Source organism: Stegostoma tigrinum, chromosome 24 (genome assembly GCF_030684315.1).
Source record: "Stegostoma tigrinum isolate sSteTig4 chromosome 24, sSteTig4.hap1, whole genome shotgun sequence".
NCBI classification, from domain to species: domain Eukaryota; kingdom Metazoa; phylum Chordata; class Chondrichthyes; order Orectolobiformes; family Stegostomatidae; genus Stegostoma; species Stegostoma tigrinum.
This window is the reverse complement of record NC_081377.1, coordinates 26,753,410-26,780,262: the sequence shown is the minus strand read 5'-3', so window position 1 is coordinate 26,780,262 and position 26,853 is coordinate 26,753,410. Positions and strand designations below refer to the sequence as shown.

The following is a 26,853-nucleotide window of genomic DNA, read 5'->3' as shown; positions in this document are numbered from 1 at the left end:
TCTGTAAACACAAACTTTGATAGATCTTGACTGCTTTGAGATTTGACAGGTCCCCCCCCTTCTTGCCAAGTCTTGACAAGTTAGACTTTCCAAGAGATATATGCATCTTTTACATACAACCTTCTTCACAGTTAGGAATCCCAAAGGGCTCCTGCCCTGACCCTACCGACCTGCACCTCGATTGACCAACACAACCCTTACCATAACATGTTCTAGGACCATAATCACAGGGATATCACAGCTGTTCAGAGGCATCCTGGCTATGCAAAAGAAATGAACTTGGACCAGACCTAGCCCAGTCCACATACATGTAGGTTCCAGGCACCAAGGACTCCTAATTTGGAATTGAGTGGAGGCAGCTGATTTAGTTAAATGACTAGCTGACTCTGAAGTGAACCTCCTCCTTTCAAAAACTAAAATGGGGAATGCTGGGTTCAGTGTGGGAGTTAGGAATTCGAATGTGTCAGCATTATGTTTGCTGTTTTGGAGGTCTCTCATGGTGAAAAATCTGGGTCTTTGCATTCCCCATACTGTATTTTATTCTCAGCTCTGAAGCTTAATCTGTTAACATTCTATATAAGTTCATTTATTTGTAAAACGTGTGTTGAATTTGCCTGTGTTCTTACGAGCCCAGCCTGCAGACATCTCTGTGGATTCCACCAGAAACTCTGTTTGAATCATGAACATTAATTAAGGCTTTGTTAATTTTCCATTGCTCCTCAAACCAGCTGAGACTTGCTGAAATTTACTACTTAGACAAAGTTCTTGCATGAATTCTAGCCTACAGGAAGATTTGAACTTGGCTCCCACAATTTGGAGCCTAGGACCCTTTAATCTTGCACCATCTTTTATGGTAATGACTGATACTGTGGTCAGTAAATAAATAGTTAGTATACTAAATATTATATGTAAATGTAGCCTAAATTGCGGATTGTTTATATTTTCATATGTTTTCTGTAAATAGCAATTAATGATGCAAACTATAAATTATTCCTACAACCAATCATCAGTCTTTTAAATGACCTAATAAAACAACTTTGCAGGCTGATTAAGTGTTGCTTGGAGAAATGCACGTCTCATTAATTTCATTTCTTTGAGTTGTAGAAAGTACTTTAAAGATTTACGACTTCTCCACACAAGAGAAGCAACAAAATGCAATTTTAATTAGTCATACAGCACAGAAACAGATCCTTTGGTCCAACCAGTCTGTGCTGAACATTATCTCAAACTAAACTCGTCACACCTGTGTGCTGCTGGTCCATATCCCTCAACCTTTCCTATTGATATATCCATCCAAATGTCTTTTAAACACTTGAATAAATTGTACCTACATCCACGACTTCACTTCGTCAGGAAGTTTATTCCACATGCAAACCACCCCTGTTTTTAAAGAGAGGACAGCCTCTTGTCTTTTTTTAAAATCTCTATACTTCAGTTTTATTTTGAGTAACTTGTTGTATTGTTTCTGTGATTTGAAAACAGAAGGATAACGGAATCTTTTGAGAATTAGAGAAATTCAGCTATTTTGAATGGGAGCACCCCTCATTTTACCCTCTATCAATCTTGTCTGCAGTGAGTCCTGTTACTTTTCAGACCATGGACACACTCTGACGAAATCCTTTTCAATCATTTGACTATTCTACATAATGCAACCTAATCCAAAAAAAATTGAATTCACACTGAAGTATGCCACCACAGTGAGGAATATTTTTCTTGCAAAAATATACTTTATTCGTAGAAAAATCTCTTTGGGTATATATACTTGGTCACTAAATGAGGTTCATTTTTGTATAGTAGCCTATCGAGTACACAAATATTTGAATTTGACTCTATCCCAGCAAACCAAAGACCTATCTTGCACATAAAAGATTATGTTTTCATCCATTGAGGCAGCAGGAGGGTCTGATAACTGAACCACCACAGTGAGGAATGTTTGTGTTCCTTGTAGGTTTTTCCTTCTCTGCATTATCCATTAACTTAAATTTGACTCCGGTTCATGCTGTGCTTATTGCAACATCACAGTGAGATTGACTAATCAAATGCTGCCCCATTCCCATAACCTTTTACGTGTTAGTTTGTGTTTGATCTACTGCTGATCCAAATGAGAGTAAATTGTGTAAGATTATGACTCTGATGTCTTAATACAGCTGCCGTCATCGTTGGGCAATATGTTTTCTTCTGTGTATCATTTTGATGCCTGGTATTACACAGCCAAGTAGTTAGCCTTCTGGTAAAATTTGCATTTTTATCTGTAAAGTGCAAATCAAAACAACCTTGCTTTATTCATTTTTTTTCAATAATGTAAATTGTATGTAGAATGCATCTCAGAGCTGACACTTGATTCCAAAACCATTCAAATCTAATATTCGAAGTATCTTACAAAAAATCTTTTAGTACATTTATGGGAATCCTGAACTATGCTGACATTTATAAAAATTACTGAGATGCTAAAAGCAAAAGTTTCATAGATTTCCTTTGGTCAGATACTGGTTTGTGTTGCCATGAGACAGATGTTTTTTTAAAGATTTATTCTGCACTTTGGAGACAGAGCTTTCCTTCTGCCTGTTAGTAGTCTGTGTGGCCTATAATGGGTTCCCCTTATCTGTGAGTGACTGTTACCTGACTAATAGGTTTCTGCAAACTCTTTATTTACAAAATCATACATAATATCATTCTCCTTAAGGACATCTTTGACCAGCCCAGTTTATTTCTATCGTTTTTAGTCCCTTGTGCATGATTGCTCATGTCACTTTTATGCTAGATCTAGGGGGTCACTATAATTTGGTTATCAAAGTTAATAATTAGACCATGTTGAGAGAACCAAACCCAACATTTACTAGGTGCAAGTATGATTTCTCAAGATTCAGAATTTATTATAACTAGAATATAAAATGTTACTCCAATAAAAGCAGTGGTTTTAATTCAATCTGCTTAATGAAAACAGCTTGCATTTCTGGCTGACCAGGCACATGTCTCTTGTTTTGACTAAAGTTGTCCTTCTGTTCAGTCCTTTTCTAGTACACCAGACTACTTAGAATCACTGATTTGTTAACCCTTGCAAACCACTATTCCTTGTGCAAGATCAGAGACATCCTGAACACAAATTGGCATGCCATCACATGAATAGCTCATGATCGATTTTTAGATGACCACAACGTCTTAGCCAAATTCTTGATTTGGCTACTTTCGAAGTGATTATCATCTTTATAGGATCATGAAATTCAATTTATCTTTAATGGTAAGATTGGGGTAGTGGTGGGGTGCTGTTAAATATATGGATACACGGTTCACCTATGTATTAGGTCGTCAAAACAAATTTATATTTAACTAGACAGTGGATTCAGCTGTTACAAAATGGAATAGTGATCCTCAGCCAGAATGCTTCCTCCACTGTCATCTCCTCCTCTGACTTCTTGTGCGCACAACCCTTTTCAAATCGACCCACAGGATGAACAAGTGATGTCATTATGTTTTGAATGGTCTAGCTGAGATGAGGTTCATTTGCTAAAGAATATATGATCTGGAGAAACTCAGCAGGTCTGGTAACATCTGTGGTGAGAAAGCCGAGTCGCCATTTTCCAGTGCCCCTCCTTCAGAATGGTTATGCCCAAAATTCATTGAGGTGGGGGCATAGAGGACTAAAACTAAGAACTTTGCTGAGAATGTAGTGTTCGGCATCAGAGAGCAAAAGGTCAAGGCATAGTGAACACCCTACAGGAGGTGGAGTTAGGAGAAGGGATGGAGACAGGGGAGGAGAGGAAGGTTGCAGAGGGCCATAAGTATTTGAGTTCTTGCAGCTTGCCTTCCTTGATGCCTGAGAAGAAGAGAAAAGGTTTTTTGCCAGAACATTTAAGAATTGGAGATTGAAGTGAAACTGAAGGGCAGGACAGTTCTCGGACAGCAGGAGGAAGTGCTAATAGAGAGAGAAGTCAAGAGTGTACATATGGTGGCGCATAGCGCTGTGTGTGGATCTTGGGATGCAGTGACAAGAGCTGTCTGAGGAGCATTGTTATTGTTGACTTTGACTTTGTTTTCTCTTCACTGCTGCCAGGCCTCCTGAGCTTCTCCAGCAATGTCTCTCTTTTTTTTGTGTTTTGGGTCTCCAGCATCCTAAGTTACTTAATCCAGTGTACAGTTGTTATGTATTCGTATTTTCTCCATGTAGGAACTTCCTCTCTGCCTTCTCCGCTGATAATTTAAAAATTTGGGAGGACTCACCTATTCAACCTCGAGCTTTGATTGTTCTCAAATGAAATAGAAATAAACTGGGCAGGGGTCTCTTTTTTTTTTTCTACAGTTTTCCTGAAGTAAGTGTGTTACTTTCAGTCTGTTTACAATACAGTGGCATGTTTCTTAATCAAATAAAGCTAAGTTAACACCTCCCTTATTTACTGAACAAGACAGAATAGTGCTAGAATGGATGAATCAATGACTATACTTTGATTATATCAAAATTAAATTGTGAATTATCAATTTCTCTCCTAATCCTACAAGTTCATCTTATTGATATCACTTGTTACTGTCTCCTTGTGTCTTTCAAATGTCTTTTTATGAAAGTTTGTCCCTTTTAACTTACCAACTTCCTATATCTCTACCAAGATAATGGCACCAGTAGAATAACTTACATATTTGCTTTGACTATGTTTTTTCACCATGTAGCAAATTATCCCAAATGTCCTAGTTGGAAAATCTGAGTATTTCAAAAAATTCCAGACTTTATTAACACCCTTTAACTAAAAGAACCATGAGTGACCCTACAATAATTTTGTTTAAGCAATTTAACAAAGTTAATTCAATATACCATACTGGATTCTTTTGACCTCCAAGGTTCCTACCTTATTACTGTACTGAAAACGTTTTGAGATTGAGATACCAAAGCAAGATACAGCAAAAAAAATCCAGAAAGTGCAAACTAACCATACACAACTAATATAACATAAGCATGTTACATGCTTTAAGTTACAAATCTAAACACTTTTATTCAAAGATACAGGAACGTTCGAAGGCATTTTACTTCAATGTATTTTTCATTTGTTATCCTAAGTTTACATTAGTGTGGGCTACAAACCCATAATCTTCCTTTTCACTTGGGCCATGTTTCTATTCTTTCTTATGAAGTGTTTTACAACTACACACAATCCAACAGAATATAATTCCTCATTTGTTTAATCAAGCAAATATTATTGAGAAATAACGCAATCCTAGTTACAAGGTAGAACACTATCTCTTTATCATATCCATAGCATAGTAAGAATATATATTACTGTGTATTTGTAATTCCATGGACATGGTCAATAATCTGCTCAGAGTGGAATCATTCATGTCTTGATATAACAAAATATACATTTGTTATCAGTTAATTGAACCTTGTAATAACTCATTTATGATTGTGGCAGGACTGAAAATAGTGTTTGCAATGTCTTTTTTTTGTTCTTTAGCTGCAAACTTCTTTTTTTATTTGACTTAGTCCAGCAATTCTGTCTCGCTCTCGCTCTCGCTCAGGAGACCTGAAGATGAAATCAGCTTTTTAAGTAATTTTGGTTGTTTATCTTAAATACTACAGTAGGAAATTCACTCCTCAGTTACACGCCTATCTGTATTCAGGAGTGCTCTTACCATGGCTGAGGGAAGGGCATAATCCAAGTTGTTAGAAGAAAGGCATGGATGGAAGAGATATCAGTTAAACTATGCAATCTTAAATATGTAATTGAGTTGGTGGGTGGTGGAAGAACCACCTAAAATGAGTGAAGAAAATATGTTAATTGCTATTTCACTGCAAACTAGAATGCTTTGTCGTTTGTAATGGAACCAGCCCAGTTACAAAGACTAGAATGCCAATGGACGAAAAGAGAAACAGAAATCTGTCGAAAAGATACTTTAATTTCATCCAGGCTTTAAAAACATACATTAATCTGATCCTAAAATCCCAGGCTACAGGCAATCATAATTAAAACAACTTAGGGATATTAGGAACAACTCATACCATACTGAAATGCTACACTTAGTAACATCAGAGAAAGGAAATACAGAAACAATGAAAATAATTGGGCCTTTTTATAGTCCAATTTTGTAATATTGTTTTGTTAAAGCGATATGTCAGTGGGAATAAAGTTAAATTCCAATGAACACAAAACTTGCAGAAAATTGGTAACTACAAAAAGGCCAGTTTTTTTGAATGCTTCACTGAAACTGTAAACTATAATAACCATAATAAGAACACAAAACTTTAAATATACATTCAAGCTAAATGGCAAGACCACTTAGTTTAGACAGCAATTTTATTTTGCTCACTATGACCTTCCCAATGCTTCTGGATCATTTTTCTTGATTGAGTAAAGTTGAAGACTCTGCTTGCACCATGTGGGAGTTTTAATACAATTCTGTTGTACTTTTGGGAAACAATCCCCTAGTTTGTGACTACAATCTGTAGGAATTGCATGACTTGTTCTACACCTAACAATGCATGATTTATGTAACACTTAGTACAGGGTAATAATGTGGTGTGGTGGAATCTGACACAGATATGTGTGTGTATTTTTAAAGACAATTAGACAAGTACTTCAAGAGGATAACCTGACTGGGATGTAAAATTAAACTGGACAGCTCTTCAAAGAACTGAAACAGCAGTGACAAAAGGTGTCTGTGCCACTAAATCTATTGACCTCTATTATATCTAAAATAAATGTAGAACAAATTGCATAGTGTTCATTTGGGAATAGTTCCCCATTAAAGGGACTTTTAAACATTTGTTATCACCTCTGTCAAAGAACCTACATTTCTTCCCTGTCTATCACATCTCCAAACTCGCCTCTTTTTTTTGAGTTTTTAAAGTTGTCTTCTAAATCTGGAAAAATCTCTGCGGTCAGGGTTCCATCATTCCCATAGCAGCAAAAAGGTTCTAATCAATGTCACAATTTTTCTTATTCTATAGCTGTGGGTAAAGTATGTGATCCCTCCTTGAAGTTTTTGGCATGCCTTCAACATCCTTTTCTATTGCTGTCAATTGGTTCAACTCCTGACCAATGGCTCTTACATAGCACCAACAATGACCTCTTCTCCCAGCTCTCCCTTCATTAATTGCAAAATCCCTCCCCAAAAATGACCTTTCACCCTTTTATAAAATCCTTGTCAATACGTTGCTGGTAGTTGCACACTTGAAAGACATGGATTCAGTTCCCACTTGGAGTGATTTCCATCTTGCACTGTCTTTGTCTTTGTCTTTGTGTTGACAGCTTGGTCAACATTTAGACTTAGACACATAGTTAAACATTGGAAAGACTAAAGGCATTGCATTTTATTTGCATCTTATGGAAATTACTTTGTAAACGAAACTTGTTTCTCACTGAAAATTGGATCTAGGGCGTCATTGCCTGTTTCGTGAGTGACTTTAGAAATGTGTTCAAAATAATGACATTTCACGTTTTTTTTCCCACATTTGATTTAATTTTAAATTTTATTTGAGTTTTACAGTTTTTTTAAAAAGGCGTTTTGAACAATTTAAGAATGAGAAAGAAAGATATAGCTTGAAAAAAGTCCATCAGCCCTAAGCTAGCCCATCGCCATCAACACTGCCGTCCCTCCTTCAGTGCTTTTGCCGCTGTCTACTCCAGACCCAACCAGCATTGGAGTCGCCAATCCTCGGGTGCTATTTTTTCCATTGTGGTGGAGTATCAGCCCAACATGTGCTGAATCAACCAGCATCAGAGCCACATCTCTCACTGCTGGGCCTACCTCATTGCTTCACCACTGCCAGTATTGGATCTAACCAATAACAAAGTTGCTGATCCTTGGGTATCATCTTTTGCTGCTGGGCCTACCTTGCGGACGTCGTCTCTGCCGATGTACCAGTCACTGATTCCATACCCTAAGCTCCCGATTTAAGTATGTAAGGACTCACTGTCCTCTGGGTCTGCTCAAGGTTTGTGGTGGGCCCAGCTCAAGACCGCTTGATCTACATGTTGCGCTCTCACCACCGTTTATAGCATCCAAGCTCAGGACAAGTGGTTGGAGAGGACTATGTCTGGCACAGGAGCCCTACTCCTCTGCCATCTTGAGCCAGAAACGTTCAGGAGGAAATGTTTTCTTCAACTGATTTTCCACTCAAAAACCAAGGTTTCAAAAGAATAATTATAAAGCTTTGCTTTCAACGTTCATCCTACTTAAGTGCCAAACTGCTATAAATCTTTGAAATGTTAGTTGAAAAAATTGTAATGGATTTTTATTTCTGGTTGTTTTAGGTGCTGCAGAATTTTTTTGCTGAAAAGCTGAAGAATGTTTTAGGAATAGCAAAGGTCATTCAGTCTGAAGTCCTTTTCTTTGACTAATCTCGGCACCATCAACGTCTGACACACTATCTCCCAAAGCCTTTTCTCTAGTGGCAGCTTTGAAATTATTTGTGTTATGTACTTGAATATAGCTTTTTGAAAATGCCATTCTTATTTGTCTGTTCTTAGTCTGAACATGCAAAATACTTTTCTTCTGTTATCTGGTAGTTACATCTTTTGCCTCTGAACAATTTGCCTTGTCTCAGCAATTTTCGATCATCAAATCGTACATTTTCGATCTTCCCATTTGATGCACATTTTCTACTGTCTGCATCTTCCTTGTGCACATTTTTAAAATCAAGAATCTGAGCAGTTGATTTGCTCCCAGGTCTAATAATTATAGCTCTGAGTTGGTTGTTGGCAAATAAGAAACCTAAAAAGCAACTGATGCATTCTCCAGTGATCCTATCTTCAGCTTAAAAAAAAATCTGAAACTTGCATGAAGGGCCTAACCAAGCAGATAAGGTCATGGTTACAAAAGGAAAATGAGAAATATCAAAATGAGAATGCTTATTTAGATGATATGAAGATTGGATTTTGAACATTTTTATGATGGTTTTACATTTCTATATGATCGGCTTTCATTCGGCTCAGTGTACACACCTAATCAGCTAGGATAAAATCTGAGTCTCTCTCTGTGAAGAAGCAGTCACACTTGCTCATGTGGTTATCCGGTTGACATACCAATGCACCGTTTCCTCTGTTCAATACAAATAGTTACCCATGTTAGAGATGTATTTCCCTGTCCCTGACCTAGCAACGCACGCTCCATTCCTACTTCCAGCGGCGAAAATACGAGAGATGTTTGTTGTGTTAGGAAATGGTATGTAACAATTGATGACGTATCAGCATCAAGATCTATCCAAGCTGATTTGTGTAGGTCGTTGGGTGGGACGAGAGGAGTCTAGCATGAGGCACCGATGGAAACAAACACATTGTGTGTGACTAAGGTACAGTTATCAAGACTACCAATGTAACCAGTACTTTCTTCTATTGCATAATGAACTACATCATCATCTTATTAAATCAGTGGTCCTTCTGGTTAAACTCCATCATAGTTTACCTTCCACGCAGCCAGTTAGATGGGCTCTTAGATGTACCACATTACAATGTCCTTAGGGTTTTGTGGCACACGATAGTGTCCCTACCTCTGAGCCAGGAGGTCTGGGTACAAGTCCCACCTTCTCCAGATTTAAGTAATAAGTTGATTCAAAATTATCCATTACAGTGCTTCCTTAATGCCCGGCCAACGCAGCAGTATCCTGAATAAGTCTCACGTTCGGCAAGTAGGGTTCTTGCGTCAGAAGTTCTGGGATCGAGTCTCACCTGCTCTGGATGTGTGTTATAACATGTTGCAGTGTCCCTCGGGGCTGCTAATGTTCATTTTGTATTTTTTTTGCCATCTAATTATTTTAAGATTGTAGACAGGTGTATTGATGACAGCACTCTTTTCTCCGATCACCAAGGCACAAAGTTTAGTAGTGTAACAAATGGCATAGTGGAGCTTGAATTGGAATGTTGTTGCACTCTTTAAGAATTCAGAGAGCTTTCCTTTTGAGAAGCTTAGTACACTGACAAGGATTCAACAGTGTTTCACTTTTTTTAAGTAGGTCAGAGTTTTGTTTCTATTAATTGTATTTGAACCGTCAACTGAAGACATGTTTGTTTTCAGATTTCCTGGCAGGATCTAAAATCTGCAGGTTGCCCATGATATCTGAACTGAAAGCAAAAGCATCTAAATTTTTGTGATTGATTAAGTTGTCAAAAGAATGATCATGCAGCAAACACCAGTGCATGATAAAAACAGAAATTTATGGAAATACTCAGCATAAGACCATAAGATGAAGTAGAAGGAACACATTGTGTGAGACTCGTAAGGTACAGTTATCAAGACTGCCAATGTAACCAGTACTTTGTGCTATTGTGTAATGAACTACATCATCATCATCATCATGTTAACTCAGTGTTCCTTCTGGTTAAACACCACTGTAGTTTACCTTCCAACCCATAGTCCGTTCTACGATTCGGTGATATGTGGCTAATCTAACAATCTCAACTCTATTTTCTTGCCTTATCCCCATAATCCTTGATCCTCTTTACTGATTTAAAAATCTGTCTGTCTCAACTTTGAACATAATGACCTCGGGCTCTGAATCCCTCTGGGGTCAAGATTTCCACAAACTCAGCACCTCTTGAGAGAAGACCTTCTTTTTCATTATTGTCCTCAATGAGTAACTCCTTTCAATGAAACTATACCGTTTGGACCAAGACACTGCCACAAGGGGAAGCTACCTCTCAGCATCAACCCTTTCAAGTCTTCTAAGATCTGACTGTTTTACCACAAACATAGAGTTAATATTTCAGTTTAGTGACTGTGACCGGCTAACATTTCAAGCCAGTAATCTTTCATGGAGCTATGTACTTGACTGTCTTTCTCTAGAAATGTCGCCAGGCCTGCTCAGTAATGCCAGCATTTTCTGCTTTTGTTTCGGATTTTCAGAAGCCAAGTATTTTGTTTCTGTACCAGGAAATAATAACTCTAATGTTTAAACTGACATCATGATTACCTTACAATTCATTACTTTTCCTATTATTAAAAGAGAGAGTATGTTCAACTTGGATCAAATACCTATCAGATTCAATACAAATACTGAATTCTCTCAGATTGTAGGAAACTGAGGAAAGTAGGTTTAGTGCTTTTTTTTTTCAGGAGCAAAATAATGAACTGGAATAATAGTGTTATCTTATGAATACTGTGGCTGTTCTGATCCAGCACTTTCTCATATTTGATATTTTTATTCTCACAACATGATAGCTTCCTTTTCATTGCAAAATATAATGAATCTCTGACAAACTTTTGCAGTCAGATTTTTGAAACTCAAATTGGTCGTCACCCAACATCACCCTCCTATTTTAATGTTGCAAATCTATCAGCATCTTTGAATTGAAAAAGTGGTTTTCTAAAGAGCATGTCAGGTTCTACACCGAAGAGATGATGCGTTTTTTTTTGTTTTATATTTGCTGATATTTCTGCTATTTATCTTACTCATATATTTGCAGTGTTTGAAGTTTTGAAAAATATTTTTGGTGATCTACTGGCCCTTGCAGAAAGTTTAGGGAGTGCTGCATTTAACATGATTTGATTGTTCGTAAAAGCGTTTCACATACACGTTACTGAGTATACATCTCTGGAAAAAATGCCATTCCAGCAAGTAAATGTTCCATTCACTAATCAAATTTTATTGCTCAGGCCAAAAATTATATTTGACAGTAAAATAAATAATGGAATAAGGGAAAACAAATGCATGGTTCGGCTGATAACGTAGGATAGGGTTTGGCTAAGTGGAAAGCAAGGGGAGTGTCATGTTTGCCCCTTCTGATCCAGAATTTAAGCTCCAGCTATTTTAACTTTTGGGCTTGATTTTAAGTCCCATTGGGTGAATTCTCATTTGAAGCAGTCAGCAGCACAGAATGGCCAAGTGGAAAGCAAATGCTTGGATCCAGTTTGTAGATTTCAAGTTCCAAGTTACTAGACCATCCTGGGTACCCTCCAGGATAGAGGAGATTTGGTCCAGAAGGATGGATTTGTGCTGTGTGGGGATCCAGAGTGGTACTAACCCGGGTAGTTTTTGTGCTATTAAGGAATGGCCTCTGCTACCTGCAAAAAAAATTGAAATGCAATTTCCTAGGATCCTGATTTTTGCATATTATAAACAAGTCAGCAGAATTGATAGACCCATAGCAACATAGTGACAGTAGAGCAGAGCATTACATGCCAGTATGTTCTGTGATGTGGCCTCAGGTTTTGCTTGATAAAGAAGCCTTAAAGTCATAAATAATTCAAAGGGATTCTTTATACAAGTTTCCGAAGAAATCCTTGTCCACATTGAAATTTTAGGTCACTATTCATAGTTTGCCAATGATCTACTTTGATGTTCATAGAGAAAAGCTCATAATTGCTCCTCCAGTTCTTTTGTGGTGTGTTTTCATGCCACGTTGAGATGGTGTTTGAGTCAAAATGGTTGAGAAAATGATAGTCATGGACAATCTTTAGGTTTTGACTTCAAAGTAACATTTTTTTTTAACGGTGTAATAAATATCCTGTTGTACAGGCTCTGGCTTATAGTTTGGTTTCTGTCTAATGTAGCTATGTTCAATATATGTCAATATGCTGTTCGTATCTTTAAGTCACACGACACCAGGTAATAGTCCAACAGGTTTATTTGGAATCACACAAGCTTTCAGAGCGCAGCCCCTTCAACAGGTGTGGCTGACGGCAAGACTTGGTGTTCCTTCCAGGTGCTTGTAATTCTGCTATTTATGTTCAGTGATTTACAGCTCTGTGACATAATCAAAGTTGTTCCAGAGTCCTAATCCCTTCCACAAGACAAGTATCTGCAGCAATATATTTGCTGGTCATGTACATGCAGAAGGAGACCATTTTAGTTGAATCTGCAAAAGCCAATCGGTCAGAGAATCTCAAATGTTTGCAATTGAGCTAAGGTAGGAAGCAGTGGCAAACAGTAATGCATTCAGATCTTGTTTTTTTTTCCTGGATATTTTGATGTTGGAAAACAGACTTTTCTTTCCCCCCTCTGGAATAGGGTATTTTTTTTCCTTGTCCTGCTGAGGTAGGTGTAAAAGCTGTCAAAACATAGTGAAATTACTGTTTGAAATCTGCAATTTATAATCCATTTCCTAAAGGCCAACAATGAACCATGCTTTGGTCCCTGCTTGCTGATTTTTTAATATATATATATATATATATATATATATACACCCAACATTCAGAGTCAAATAAACACCTCCCCAGGTTTTAGTTTTTAATCTTGATATTTCTGTGTAGCAGTAAATGTTAGTTAAAGATAATCAATTTCTTATGACCAATTTGCAGTCGGTAGCGAAAGCAAGCCTCTGCCAAAGTAAATATTACAAGAGCACTAAAAAGTTTTGAGTGGGGAACACAGCCTTACAATTAGGCATTCCCATGACATCGTTGAGCCATAATTAGCATACATTTTGCATAATTGTATGCAACTGAACCCTGTTCTGCAGAAATGTTGGAGAATTAATTTCCCCTGATCATAACTCTGATATTATTGGATCATGGAGCTTCAGTGTGCAATGACAAGTATTGAATTGAATTTGCTCCTGTGATTATTTGCTACTTCATATTTATTTCATGGAAAATGAGAGATTTCCCCCAATTCTGTTCTCCCCAATCTCTTTCTCATGTTCATAGCCAATAATGAATAGCATTGTTGTTAATTCTGATAAACAGCAATATCCACGCTTTTTTTTTCTGGGGATCCTAAGAGCTGTAATGTGTGGCATCACAAAATCTGAAGTCTTCCTCTTGCCTCTCCAATGAGCTGTTGATGATAAAGTAGCAAAAATAATGGCAAAAAATCAAATGTCCCGTCACTTATCTCAACGTTTCCATTCTTGTACTGTCTTCCACACACTGGAAGCATGAACAACTTGCCGTCAATGTGCAACTGAGTGCTGATCAAAATGCTTTGAGATTCAAATTCCATATTATTGAGTGGATATTCTGTTTGCTTGCCCTGCTGCAATGGATGAATGACAAAGTAAGAAAACTGTTCCGAATATGATTCTGATGCTTTTAACTGTGGGCTGCCCATGCTCAACCATAGAGAATGCATCACTTTCAGAAGTTGAATCTCTGTATCCTTGCAGCTGAAAATGACATTGAACAAACACTGGTATTATTTGCAAGTTCTAGGAGATATTTCTTGCACATTAAATATGAAACTGAAAAGGCAGAAAATCATTTGAGATTCCTATTTTTGAGTGTCATTCAATGATGGCTTCTCAAGCAATTAGGGATGGACAATAAAGTCTGACCTACCCAGAAGCATCCAGTTCCATGGACAGGTTTTTCAAAAGTGCACCAAGGGTAGGATTGTATAGGTTTGCATCAGTTTGGACTGTGAATGTAATCCAATTAAACATTCAGCTCCCAAAACACAAATTAAGGAAATTTAACTGTATTGTCTAAGTTGCCATTGAATGATGGCTTTTTGATGGTGATACTGGACATAAGCTGGAACATGTAGATCATAACCCAATGTGAATCATTGCTTTAAGAAAGGAAAGCATTAAAAGGGAAAATTTACAAGAAAAATAACAGCAATTATTGATTAAAATTAGAGTTAAACATTTGCTACAGTCTTAGACAACATGGACATAGATTAAATCCTAGTATGAGTACAGTAAAATAACCACTACGGATAACAGAAATGCAGGGCTGCACAGTGGCTCAGTGGTTAGCACTGCAGCCTCACAGCTTCAGGGACCCGGGTTTGATTTCCGTTTCGGGCAACTGTCTGTGTGGAGTTTGCACATTCTCCCCGTGTCTGCGTGGGTTTCCTCCGGGTGCTCCGGTTTCCTCCCACAGTCTAAAGATGTGTAGGCTAGGTGGATTGGCTATGCTAAATTGCCCATAGTGTTCAGGGGTGCGTGGGTTATAGGGGGATGGGTCCGGGTGGGATGCTTCAAGCAGCGCTGTGGACTTGTTGGGCTGAAGGGCCTGTTTCCACACTGTAGGAAATCTAATCTAAGCTAATCATACGTGTGTTCCTGTGGGCCCCACAAAGATGTGCTGGACTCCATGAACATTGTCTGAGTGTTCCCTGTCTTATGGCACCAGTGACTGGCTGCTGAAATGTGTGGATTTACTTTTTCTCGAATTCAGGCACTTAGCTGTTGGGACTGTAGAGGACTAGCAGCTAAAATTGGTAGAAAACACCCTTGGAAATGCTGAGCTCAAAGATTGATGCTCTGAAATTCAAATGCATACCTTTTCAAGGTGCTTTGCCAGAGCTGGGTGAGAGCAATGAAATACAACTGTAATCATATATGTGATTAGGTACTTGCATAATGGATCTGTACCACACGTTAGCTTTTCTTCCCCTTACCTACGTTCTCTATTAGCTGGCTCAGTATGTTAAGTAGTTGTAGCTTTGAGCTCATTAGTACTGCCAGCTTGGGTTGAGAGTTGCAAGTTGGAGATTTCCTGAGGCCTTGTTTGCTTGTTGTGATAATTCAAGTGGATGTTGAAATTCCCAAGACTATCTGAAGAGGATCAGGGATTGATTTGGTTTCTGATCAAAGTTGTAATTCGCTATTAATGCAAAATGTAAATGAGCTGATCTGCCATCATGCGTCATATGGAATTATGCTTTTCACAAAACAGCTGTCTTATTTACATGTATAGAACAGTACAGCACAGTACAGACCCTTTAGCCCACGATGTTGAGCCGACCAATTATCCTACTAAGATCAATTACCCTGCGTACCCTACATCTTACTATGCTCGGTGTGCCTATCCAAGAGTTGCTTGAAAGTCTCTAAAGTATCTGGCTCCACTACCACTGTCAGCAGCGCATTCCACACGCCCACCACTCACTCTGTGCAAAGAACATACCTCTGACATCTCCCCTATAACTTCGTCCAATCACCTTCAAATTATGCCCCCTTGTCACAGTCATTTTCCACCTTGAGAAAAAGTCTCTGACTATTCACTCTCTATCTATCCTTCTCATGATCCTGTAAACATCCATCAAGTCACCTTTCATCCTCCTTCGCTCCAATGAAAAAAGCCCTAGTTCCCTCAACCTTTCCTCATAAGACCTACCATCCAGTTCAGGCAGCATCCTGGTAAATCTCCTCTGCACCCTCTCTAAAGCTTCCACATCTTTCCTTTTAATGAGGTGACCAGAACTGAACACAATATTCCAATGGGGTCGAACCAGAGTTTTGTAGAGCTGCAGCATAACCTCACAGCTCTTAAACTCGACTCCCGTGCCAATGAAAGCCAACAGACCATCAGCCGCCTTTACAACCCGATCAACTTGTGTAGCAACTTTGACGGATCCCTCTGTTCTCCACACTACCAAGAAACCTGCTGTTAATCCTGTATTCTGCATTCAAATTTGACCTGAAATCAATTTTCATGTATATACTTGGCAGTACGTCACTTGCATGTAAACTGAGACCAACATCTTTTTTTAAGAACAAGTGTGCTCAGCAGCCTGTTACAGATGTTGACTGTTTCATGCGAAGACCGCTTGTAAAAACTTTCCTTTCACTACTCCAAAACTTGTGCTGTTTTGCCCTATGATACTGAAATAGAGTTGCATTTGTGTCACATCTTGAAATTTTGGAAATGTTCAATAAAATTGACTGACTTACCCCCCCCCTCCCCGGCCCCACACACAGACCTTCAACAGGACTACCATTGCAAAATCTTCCATCAACAGTCTTGGAATGACAGTGATCATAAATTTATCTGGACCAGTTATATCATCTGGTCAGGGTAGAGGCTGGATATTCTGATTTAGGTACTCATTTCCTGATCCACAGAAAATTTGCGGACATCTAGAAATGGCAATTGTCAGAAGGTGATGAGTGCTGTAACACACCGTTTGAAAAGCTCAGCCCACATATGACAATTTAATGAACAAAACAAATTTTGTGGTGGTTCCAGTTTTTCCCAGAAATCCAACATGCTAATTTCAATATTTCTCCCTGCCTTCTGACATGGATATCCTTCCCAATAATGTTGGACTTGGATTAGGAGGATGGAGAAATTCCCATCTGCCTCTCCACTCTCCATTTGAGAAATGATTAGAAATTGAGCGTTAGGTATCACTTAGAAAATGGCTTCTTTTTAAGTTTGCTCCACCAATGTGTCAAATAATCCTGGAAATGTCATGGGGACATCTAATCATCATCTTAAACTTTTAACAAGTTCAATGCTCATGGTGCACTTAATCCACATGTCAGCGTTAGTATTCGGACTCAAACTAAGGATCACTGGCTTATTAAACGGACACTTTGACCTACTAAGCTTTCATGCCTAAATACCAAATGGATTTCTATACTCAATTGCTTGTGAAGACTTGTCACTGTTGCATTTTGTGCTTTGAATTGTCGCTTAGAGGTCGCCTTGAAGCAATGCGATATTAAGACTTTACGGTTCTTCTGACAATGAATACTAATCATGTGCATTACTTGCAGATGGAATACTCTATAATGTTTCAGCTAGTTGCAAATTCAATGCGGCTAAACTTGGATTTTTTTAGCTATTAATGGAGCGATATTGTGCTCTGATTTTATATTCTCTAACTTGGAAAAAAAACGCATCCTTCATTAGGCTGAATCTGTCCCTCAGTGCACATTTTAAACGTTGCTGTTCACTGCCCTTTAGTGAGGGCTGCCTCTAGCATGATTCATATGATCAGTTACATTTGCAGCCAGCTGACTGATTTAGCCAACAAGACAAGACTCTCTGTTGCTTTGGACAGACGTAGAGAATGTTGAAAAGCATCAGGTTTGGGAATGAAAATGATGTGAAGGATTCAAAGCCAGTTTTTATAACTTTCTGAAATATGACGATGTGCACAAGATCAGCAAAGTAACAAAATGCAATCCACACCCTACATCACAAAAGCAAGTTACTCATACAAATGTTATATTGTGGTCTATGTTATCACAGTTAGCATGAAGACCAGAAAAATTACAAGTTTGTTATTCTCCTGTAATCTCCTTTTTACTGCTTGCTTTTTAAATCCCCCTTAAGATAAGATTTCAAATGCTAAAGAATTTTTAACCAATGAGTGCAACCATTCTTGCTGGTTCCAGTTGACCTGGAAATTAAAAGCACTTGTTTACCAGTCAACTTTCCTCCAGTAACGGTTCATGTCTTAGCTGATTCTAGGATTTTCAGCAATTTTATTACATGGGCTGTGTCATCTTATTTGGAGAATAGAGAGTCAACCTGTTCAATAAATGCTTACCACGGTATATAATATAACACTTTTTAGGCTACAAGTATCACTTGCAACATCATTAAAAATCTGACTATACTGGATAGATGTATAATGTAACAGCATTTAAAACATTTCAATTTGGCAAACCCAACATGACTACCTTTTTCAAATATTTATGGCAATGGGTAAGTTCTTGTGAAGATGTCAAATTACTGAATGACTGGTGCGTATAACTGGATAACTTAGGGGAAATGTTTTAAATTGCTAAGTTTCAAAAATTTCAGAATGAATACTAAAACAGCCACTATTACAAATCTGTTTATCTTAAGACAGACTATTATTGTCTTGGATTTGCTGATAAAATAGTTTAAAAAAATAAGTAACTTCAATTTTCATATCTTCACTTATTAGTGATGCTTGATTGTAGAAATAATTAAAATGAAGAGAATTTGTATTTAGGCAATATCTTTCACATTTCTGGCATGTCCCTCAATGCTGAAGTACTTTAATTGTGTTGGAAGGACAATTATTCCGAATTCTTAATTTGCTAATTTTCTAATTTTATTGTTGGACTACTTTTTAATTTGCTAACTCCACCGCCCCCCCACTAAGAATTTGTACTTAACTGTACCTAAATGCATTAGTACCTAATACAGTACTGTAAGTGGCGACTAGTAAACTTTTCACTGCACCTATGAGCACGTGACAAATCTAATTCAGCTCTACCAAGTCACTTGTAATGGGGACAAATCTAACAATGTTCCACAGTAAGATAAATGACAAGATAATCTGCATAACTCAAATTGGTTGTAGGCTAAACTTTCTCCACTCCATTGAGAGAATGTTTTTAATCTTCTTGCAGTTATGGGATATCTTCCTAGCTGAGGGCAAACTCATTTACAAGATACTGATTATTTTTATTTCCTTAAATCAGCATGTTCATATGAGAAAATGGCCTGCATATTTGTTGGAGAACCAGCAAGATTTTAAATTTGATAATTGCCAATTTGGCTGAACAATGAGAGTATATGCCTCCAAAAGTGGAAGCTTCATATCTGGTGGTATAAGCTTTTTAAGTAGACTTGGAGTGCTGAAAAATCTACAGAAGCAGTTTAAATACCTCGCTGAGCTACATGAAGTACAATTGATCATTTCCGTTCATAGATATTGATCATTATGACCACATGCATTTTTTTATTAAGCCGAGTACAATAAATGGTTAACAACCATCCATGATTAGTCACTACAGTCATTAGACCATTTATGCTGATCATGCTAAACTGTAATGTTTTCAAAACCTGGACTGAAGATAACGCGGTGTGAGGCTGGATGAACGCAGCAGGCCAAGCAGCATCAGAGGAGCAGGAAAGCTTGACGTTTTGGGTCAAGACCCTTCAGAAAATCACTGGACTGAAGATAACTTGCATGAATGGCTTTTTTACTCTTAAGCTGTAACTGATTTGAAACTGTGGAGTTGATCCAACTTGTCTTAATGGGATATTTTAAAGCTTTGTAATGCACAATTTGCGAGTATTACAAGCATATTAAGATTTAAACTTTCTTCTATAACATCAGTATCATTCCCTTTTAACTTAAGGCCCATGATTAGTGACCTGTTGGGAAGGGCATCCGTGAGTCACCCAGTGAGCTCTGTTGCTTGGGATGGGAACAGGAGTCCCCTCGCTCAAAGGTACACTCAACAACAAGTTGTCAGTACGATAGTTGGGGTTCATAGGCTTTACTGTATTCAGAGTCTTTAGCTGTTTCTTGATTACTTGGAGCTAATCAAATTAACAGATGTCTGTGATGCTGATGACTTCAAAAGAGGTTGGCAGATTAGTCATTTTTGCGTTTCTGGCTGAAAATGATTGCAAATGCTTCAACATCTTGTCTTTTGTACTCCAGGTTGTGCTTGGAGGTCATATGAGGATGGACATATTTTTGAAGCTGCCTCCTCCAGTTAGTTGTGTAATTGCCCACCAGCATTCACAATTTGGATGTGGGAGGACTGCAGAAATTTGAGTTTGATCCATTTGTGGAATCACCTTAGTTGTGTACATAACAACATGCTATTTTCACTCCTTAAGATTGCCTGGAATTACAGGCAATAGCTTTGTCAGGTTGGCAGTGTGTTTTAGGGGTGTCTGGTACTGCTCCTTGCATGTTCTCACATTCCTTTCCGTTCTCCTGAGTTGAGGGTAGAAGTTGAGTGAGTGCCATGGCATTACAGATTATTGTTGAATACAACTTTGTCATTTCAAGTATTGAAGCTGTGGATTCAATATGAAGTGGCTGTACATGTTAAACAGATGGTACCTCTATATTCTGTAGCTGTCAAACACTATATATTAGGCCTGTGATTTGTGATTCAGTCCCCTGTTTCAGTCTGTATCTCCAGCTGCTCCATCTCGTGGTTTCCTTTTGTATCCTATTTCCCTCTACAATCCAGAATGGCACAGCTTTCAGCAAAAGTCTCCTGAAGACCTCCATTTTATTAATTCTGTCTCTGCCTTCAAAAGTCTCCTGGAAGCTTATTTTAACGATTTTCTTTTATCCTTGTTATCTGAATTTAGTTGTTTTTGTTTTTACCTTTTATGAAATGCTTTGGAATGTTTTAAAGATACTGAAGACAACAAACACGACTACAAGATGTTGAAATGTTCAGTACACTATTATGTACTTTCAGGTGGTGAGAGCAAGGATTTTGCTGCAATGACTGAGGTGGAACCTGTGCTGGACTTTGCTACATCAGGACGGACAGGCCGAAGAAATGCTTTGCCTGACATATTAGGCTCACCTGCTGGAGTCAGTCCATCAGAACTTCCCATGAAATTGGCCGAACTGTCTATTAATGCAGGTATGATCTGTTTTGTGTCCATTTGTTTATATCTGCCTTAATTTTTTGAAGAATTCATTTGATCATTATATTGCAGAAGAAGCCATTTGACCATGTCTATACTGGGCCCTTGTAAATTTATGTACTGTTATTCCCCCGCATTCTCCCTGCATCCCAACACACTCATATAACTCAGAAATTTAGAATATACAGAAAGTATTGAAAAGTTTATTGTACAGGAAGGGGCTACACTCTGTCTACCAAAAAATGAACCTTCTATCACAATCCCATTTTCTAGCATTTGATCTGTTATCCTCTGAAATTAATGCACTTAAAATCAGTTGAGGGCTTCTCACTCTACAACCATTTCATAGTGCATTCCAAGAGCCTATCACACTCCAGATGAAAATGTATTTCCTAATCTCCCCACAAATCCAAAACTGTGCTGTTACTGTTCACCCTCAGGTTCTGTTGATATCTTCTTGCAGTCTACAACTTTCCTTATCATGATCAAACATATGGCCAATTTTTGTTCTCTTTAAATTTCTGGATGGTGCCTCCTACACTAATCTCCAAATTTTTAATATAAACACAACAAGCAAGGAATTTAACACTGAGCCCTATGAAAAGCCTAGATAGCAAAATGAGGCTGGATGAACACAGCAGGCCCAGCAGCATCTCAGGAGCACAAAAGCTGACGTTTCGGGCCTAGACCCTTCATCAGAGAAGGGGATGGGGTGAGGGTTCTGGAATAAATAGGGAGAGAGGGGGAGGCGGACCAAAGATGGAGAAAAAAGAAGATAGGTAGGGAGGGGATAGGTCAGTTCAGGGAAGACGGACAGGTGAAGGAGGTGGGATGAGGTTAGTAGGTAGGAGATGGAGGTGCGGCTTGGGGAGGGAGGAAGGGATGGGTGAGAGGAAGAACAGGTTAGGGAGGCAGAGACAGGTTGGACTGGTTTTGGGATGCCTTGGTTGGAGGGGACGAACTGGGCTGGTTTTGGGATGCGGTGGGGGAAGGGGAGATTTTGAAGCTGGTGAAGTCCACATTGATACCATTGGGCTGCAGGGTTCCCAAGCGGAATGAGTTGCTGTTCCTGCAACCTTCGGGTAGCATCATTGCGGCACTGCAGGAGGCCCATGATGGACATGTCATCTAAAGAATGGGAGGGGGAGTGGAAATGGTTTGTGACTGGGAGGTGCAGTCGTTTATTGCGAACCGAGCAGAGGTGTTCTGCAAAGTGGTCCCCAAGCCTCCGCTTGGTTTCCCCAATGTAGAGGAAGCCACACCGGGTACAATGGATGCAGTATACCACATTGGCAGATGTGCAGGTGAACCTCTGCTTAATATGGAAAGTCATCTTGGGGCCTGGGAATGGGGTGAGGGAGGAGGTGTGGGGTCAAGTGTAGCATTTCCTGCGGTTGCAGGGGAAGGTGCCGGGTGTGGTGGGGTTGGAGGGCAGTGTGGAGCGAACAAGGGAGTCATGGAGAGAGTGGTCTCTCCGGAAAGCAGACAAGGGTGGAGATGGAAAAATGTCTTGGGTGGTGGGGTCAGATTGTAGATGGCGGAAGTGTCGGAGGATGATGTGTTGTATCCGGAGGTTGGTGGGGTGGTGTGTGAGAACGAGGGGGATCGTCTTTGGGCGGTTGTGGCGAGGGCAGGGTGTGAGGGATGTGTTGCGGGAGACGCGGTCAAGGGCGGTCTCGACCACTGTGGGGGGGAAAGTTGCGGTCCTTGAAGAACTTGGACATCTGGGATGTGCGGGAGTGGAATGCCTCATCGTGGGGGCGGAGGTGGAGGAATTGGGAATAGGGGATGGAATTTTTGCAGGAGGGTGGGTGGGAGGAGGTGTATTCTAGGTAGCTGTGGGAGTCGGTGGGCTTGAAATGGACATCAGTTACAAGCTGGTTGCCTGAGATGGAGACTGAGAGGTCCAGGAAGGTGAGGGATGTGCTGGAGATGGCCCAGGTGAACTGAAGGTTGGAGTGGAAGGTGTTGAAGTGGATGAACTGCTCGAGCTCCTCTAGGGAGCAAGAGGCGGCGCTCTAGGTAGCTGTGGGAGTCCCACCCGCCCTCCGGCAAAATTTCCATCCACTATTCCCAATTCCTCCACCTTCGCCACATCTGCTCCCACGATGAGGCATTCCACTCACGCACATCCCAGATGTCCAAGTTCTTCAAGGACCACAACTTTCCCTCCACAGTGGTCGAGAACGCCCTTGACCGCGTCTCCCGCAACACATCACTCACACCCCGCCCCCGCCACAACCGCCCAAAGAGGATCCCCCTCGTTCTCTCACACTAGCCCACCAACCTCCCGGATACAACGCATCATCCTCCAACACTTCTGCCATCTACAATCCGACCCCACCACCAAAGACATTTTTCCATCCCCACCCTTGTCTGCTTTCCGGAGAGACCACTCTCTCCGTGACTCCCTTGTTCGCTCCACACTGCCCTCCAACCCCACCACACCTGGCACCTTCCCCTGCAACCGCAGGAAATGCTACACTTGCATCCACACCACCTCCCTCACCCCTATCCCAGGCCCCAAGATGACATTCCACATTAAGCAGAGGTTCACCTGCACATCTGCCAATGTGGTATACTGCATCCATTGTACCCGGTGTGGCTTCCTCTACATTGGGGAAACCAAGCGGAGGCTTGGGGACTGCATTGCAGAACACCTCCGCTCGGTTCGCAATAAACAACTGCACCTCCCAGTCGCAAACCATTTCCATTCCCCCTCCCATTCTTTAGATGACATGTCCATCATGGGCCTCGTGCAGTGCCGCAATGATGCCACCTGAAGGTTGCAGGAACAGCAACTCATATTCTGCTTGGGAACCCTGCAGCCCAAGGGTATCAATGTGGACTTCACCAGCTTCAAAATCTCCCCTTCCCCCACCGCATCCCAAAACCAGCCCAGCTCTTCCCCTCCACCCACTGCATCCCAAAACCAGTCCAACCTGTCTCTGCCTCCCTAGCCTGTTCTTCCTCTCACCCATCCCTTCCTCCCACCCCAAGCCGCACCTCCATTTCCTACCTACTAACCTCATCCCACCTCCTTGACCTGTCCGTCTTCCCTGGACTGACCTATCCCCTCCCTACCTCCCCACCTATACTCTCCTCTCCACCTATCTTCTTTTCTCTCCATCTTCGGTCCGCCTCCCCCTCTCTCCCTATTTATTCCAGAACCCTCACCCCATCCCCCTCTCTGATGAAGGGTCTAGGCCCGAAACGTCAGCTTTTGTGCTCCTGAGATGCTGCTGGGCCTGCTGTGTTCATCCAGCCTCACATTTTATTATCTTGGATTCTCCAGCATCTGCAGTTCCCATTATCACTTTTGAAAAGCCTATTGGAAACAGCTTCCTGGTTGTCAAAGTCCTGGAAAGTTGAAACAAATGCAGAAATTGCTGGAGAAACTCGGCAGGTCTGACAGCATCCGTGGATAAGCAGAATTCGTGTTTTGAGTCCAGTGTGACTCCTCTTTGGAAACAAAAAAAAGGAAACACCATTACCCTTTATTTGTTTTCTGCAAAATTTTATGTATCCAGCATGCAACATTCACCTGGATTTCATGGTTTTTGTTTATTTTTGACTAGTATACCATGTGGGACATTGTCAAATGTCTTGCTAAATTCCACATATACCACTTCATCAACTGCAGTATCCTCCTCAATTCTCCTAGTCAGATACAATCTTCCCGCATGACGAGGGAACTGGTGAATGCCACCAAGGTTCATTGCAACCACATCCGTAGCAAGTGTTGGTTGCTCAAGGAACTCTGGCTTTGAATTGATGAGGTGGAGTCTGAGTTTCAAACACTGCGACACACCAGGAGGGGGAAAGGTACCTGTTGCTAGGTTTCAGGATGCAGTCACATTCTCTCTGGTTAAGTCCCTCAAATTTCGCCACTGGTCAGTGACAGGAAGGGTGTGACTACAAGTAAGGCAGATAGAGGGATCATGAATTTAGCACTGGAGCAGCTTCTGCTGTTGACATCCTCTAACGGCTATGAGGTACTTCCTCCTATGAGGAAGAGGACTGTAGGGAGGATGGGCAAATTGACCAATGCACAATGGTACAGAAGGGCTTTCAAGCTGGGTGGATGAGGGCAAAAGAAAAGTGGTAGTGTTAGGGGATTCCATAGTTAGGGGTACAGACAGCATCCTATGTAAGCAGGATTGAAAATCCCAGTGTCTTGTTTTCCTGGTGCCAAGGTGAGGAACACCTTGAACTGGCTTGAGAGGATATTGGAATGGGATTGGGGGTTGGAGGGGAATACAAATCCAGTTGTTGTGTTCCATATTGGACCAACAGCATGGACGAGAGTAGGTCACAGGATCTGTCTCAGAAATTAGGAATGAAGCTAAACACCATGACCTCAAGGGTTATAATCGCCATGTTGTTACCCGAGTCACTTACAATTTGCTAAGAGATGAGAAAATTAGGGTAATAAACACATGGCTAAAGGAATGATGTAGGAAAGCAGCGTTCCATTTTGTGAGGCACTGGCATCAATTTTGGGACAGTAAGGAATTGCGTTGTTGGGACGGGCTCTACCTGAACTGCTGTCGGACCAGGATTTTGGCAGAGGGGCCCAGTAGGGTGGTCACAAGGGCTTTGAGCTAGTGAAATGTGGGGAGGGCTCAGAAGCTGTTATTAAAGTAACAGCACAATGCATAGAAAAGTTCAGGAATCTAACTTCAGGCATGGCAGATAGGGAGACAAATACAGGGGAGTGGGGTCCATTTGGGACTGAGGGTGTTGTACTTTAATCCATACAGTGTATGAAAGAACGTAAGTGAGCTTGCAGCGCAGATGGAAATTGGTGAGTACAAAGTAGTTGGCATCAGAGACATCGCTGTGAGGGGATCAGGTGTGGGAGTACACATCCCATCAAAAGGACAGGCAGACGGGCGTGGGATGGCATTACCACCTTAGTAGGAAAAAAATTGTATTGATAGCAAGAAGGTTTGGAAGGTGTAGAATCTGTATGGGTAAAGTTGAGGAACTGCAAAGGAGAAAAGACCCTGATGGGAATTATGTATAGGCATCCAAGCAGGAGTCAGGATATGCTGCAAAAAATAAGTCAAGAGATAGAAGGCACTATTACAATAATCACGGGGCACTTATTTTGGTTGGAGTGGGAAAATCGGGCTGGTAGAGGATCCCAAGAAAGGGAATTAGAGGAATGTCTACATGATGGACCAGCTTGTGCTAGAACCTACTAGGGAACAGGTAGTTCTGAGTTTGGTGATGTGTAATAAGGTTGACTTGATAAGGAATCTTTTGGTGAAGTAACCCTTAGGAGCCAGTGACAACAGATTAGTAGCATTTACTCTGCAAATTGAGATGAAGCTGGAATCAAATGTCCTGGTCTTACAACTGAGTAAAGGTAACTTCAAAGATATGAGGGAGAAACTGGCCAGAGTTGATTTGAAGAGGAGTCTAGCAGGGAAGATTAGAGCAGCTATGGAAGAGTTTCTGGGAATAACTTGGGAGGCACAGCAGAAAGAAGAATAAATGTACTAAGTGGAGGATAAGGCAACAATGGCTGAGATGTCAGGGATAGTAGAAAGGAAAAGAAAAGCACACAATGTTGCAAAGATTAGTGGGAATCCAGAAGATTGTGAAGCCTTTTAAAAATCAACAGAGGACAATTTAAAAAAAAATCATTGTTGGGGGGTGGTGGTGGCTAGAAGATGAAATATGAAGGTAAGCTAGCTTACACTATGAAAGATTGTAAGTTTGTTTTAGATATCTAAAATGTACAGGGAGAGGCGAGAGTGGGCATTGGATCTCTGGAAAATTAGGCTGCTGAAATAGTAATGGGAAACAAAGAAACGGCAGAGGAACTGAATTGGTACTTTGCATCAGTTTTCATGGTGCAAG

General features: G+C 40.3%; 1 protein-coding gene across 8 annotated transcripts in view; it reads left to right on the top strand.

Moving 5' to 3' along the window:
- LOC125465085 (cAMP-dependent protein kinase inhibitor alpha-like) overlaps positions 1–26,853 on the top strand; it is a 112,019-nt gene that overhangs the window by 72,248 nt on the left and 12,918 nt on the right. For all 8 annotated transcript variants that reach the window (XM_048558199.2, XM_048558196.2, XM_048558194.2 and 5 more), the window contains one exon: positions 20,808–20,978. In XM_048558199.2, coding sequence (XP_048414156.1) covers positions 20,834–20,978 — 145 coding nt within the window. In that variant the 5' untranslated portion in view covers positions 20,808–20,833. The remainder of the gene's footprint in view (positions 1–20,807; positions 20,979–26,853) is intronic.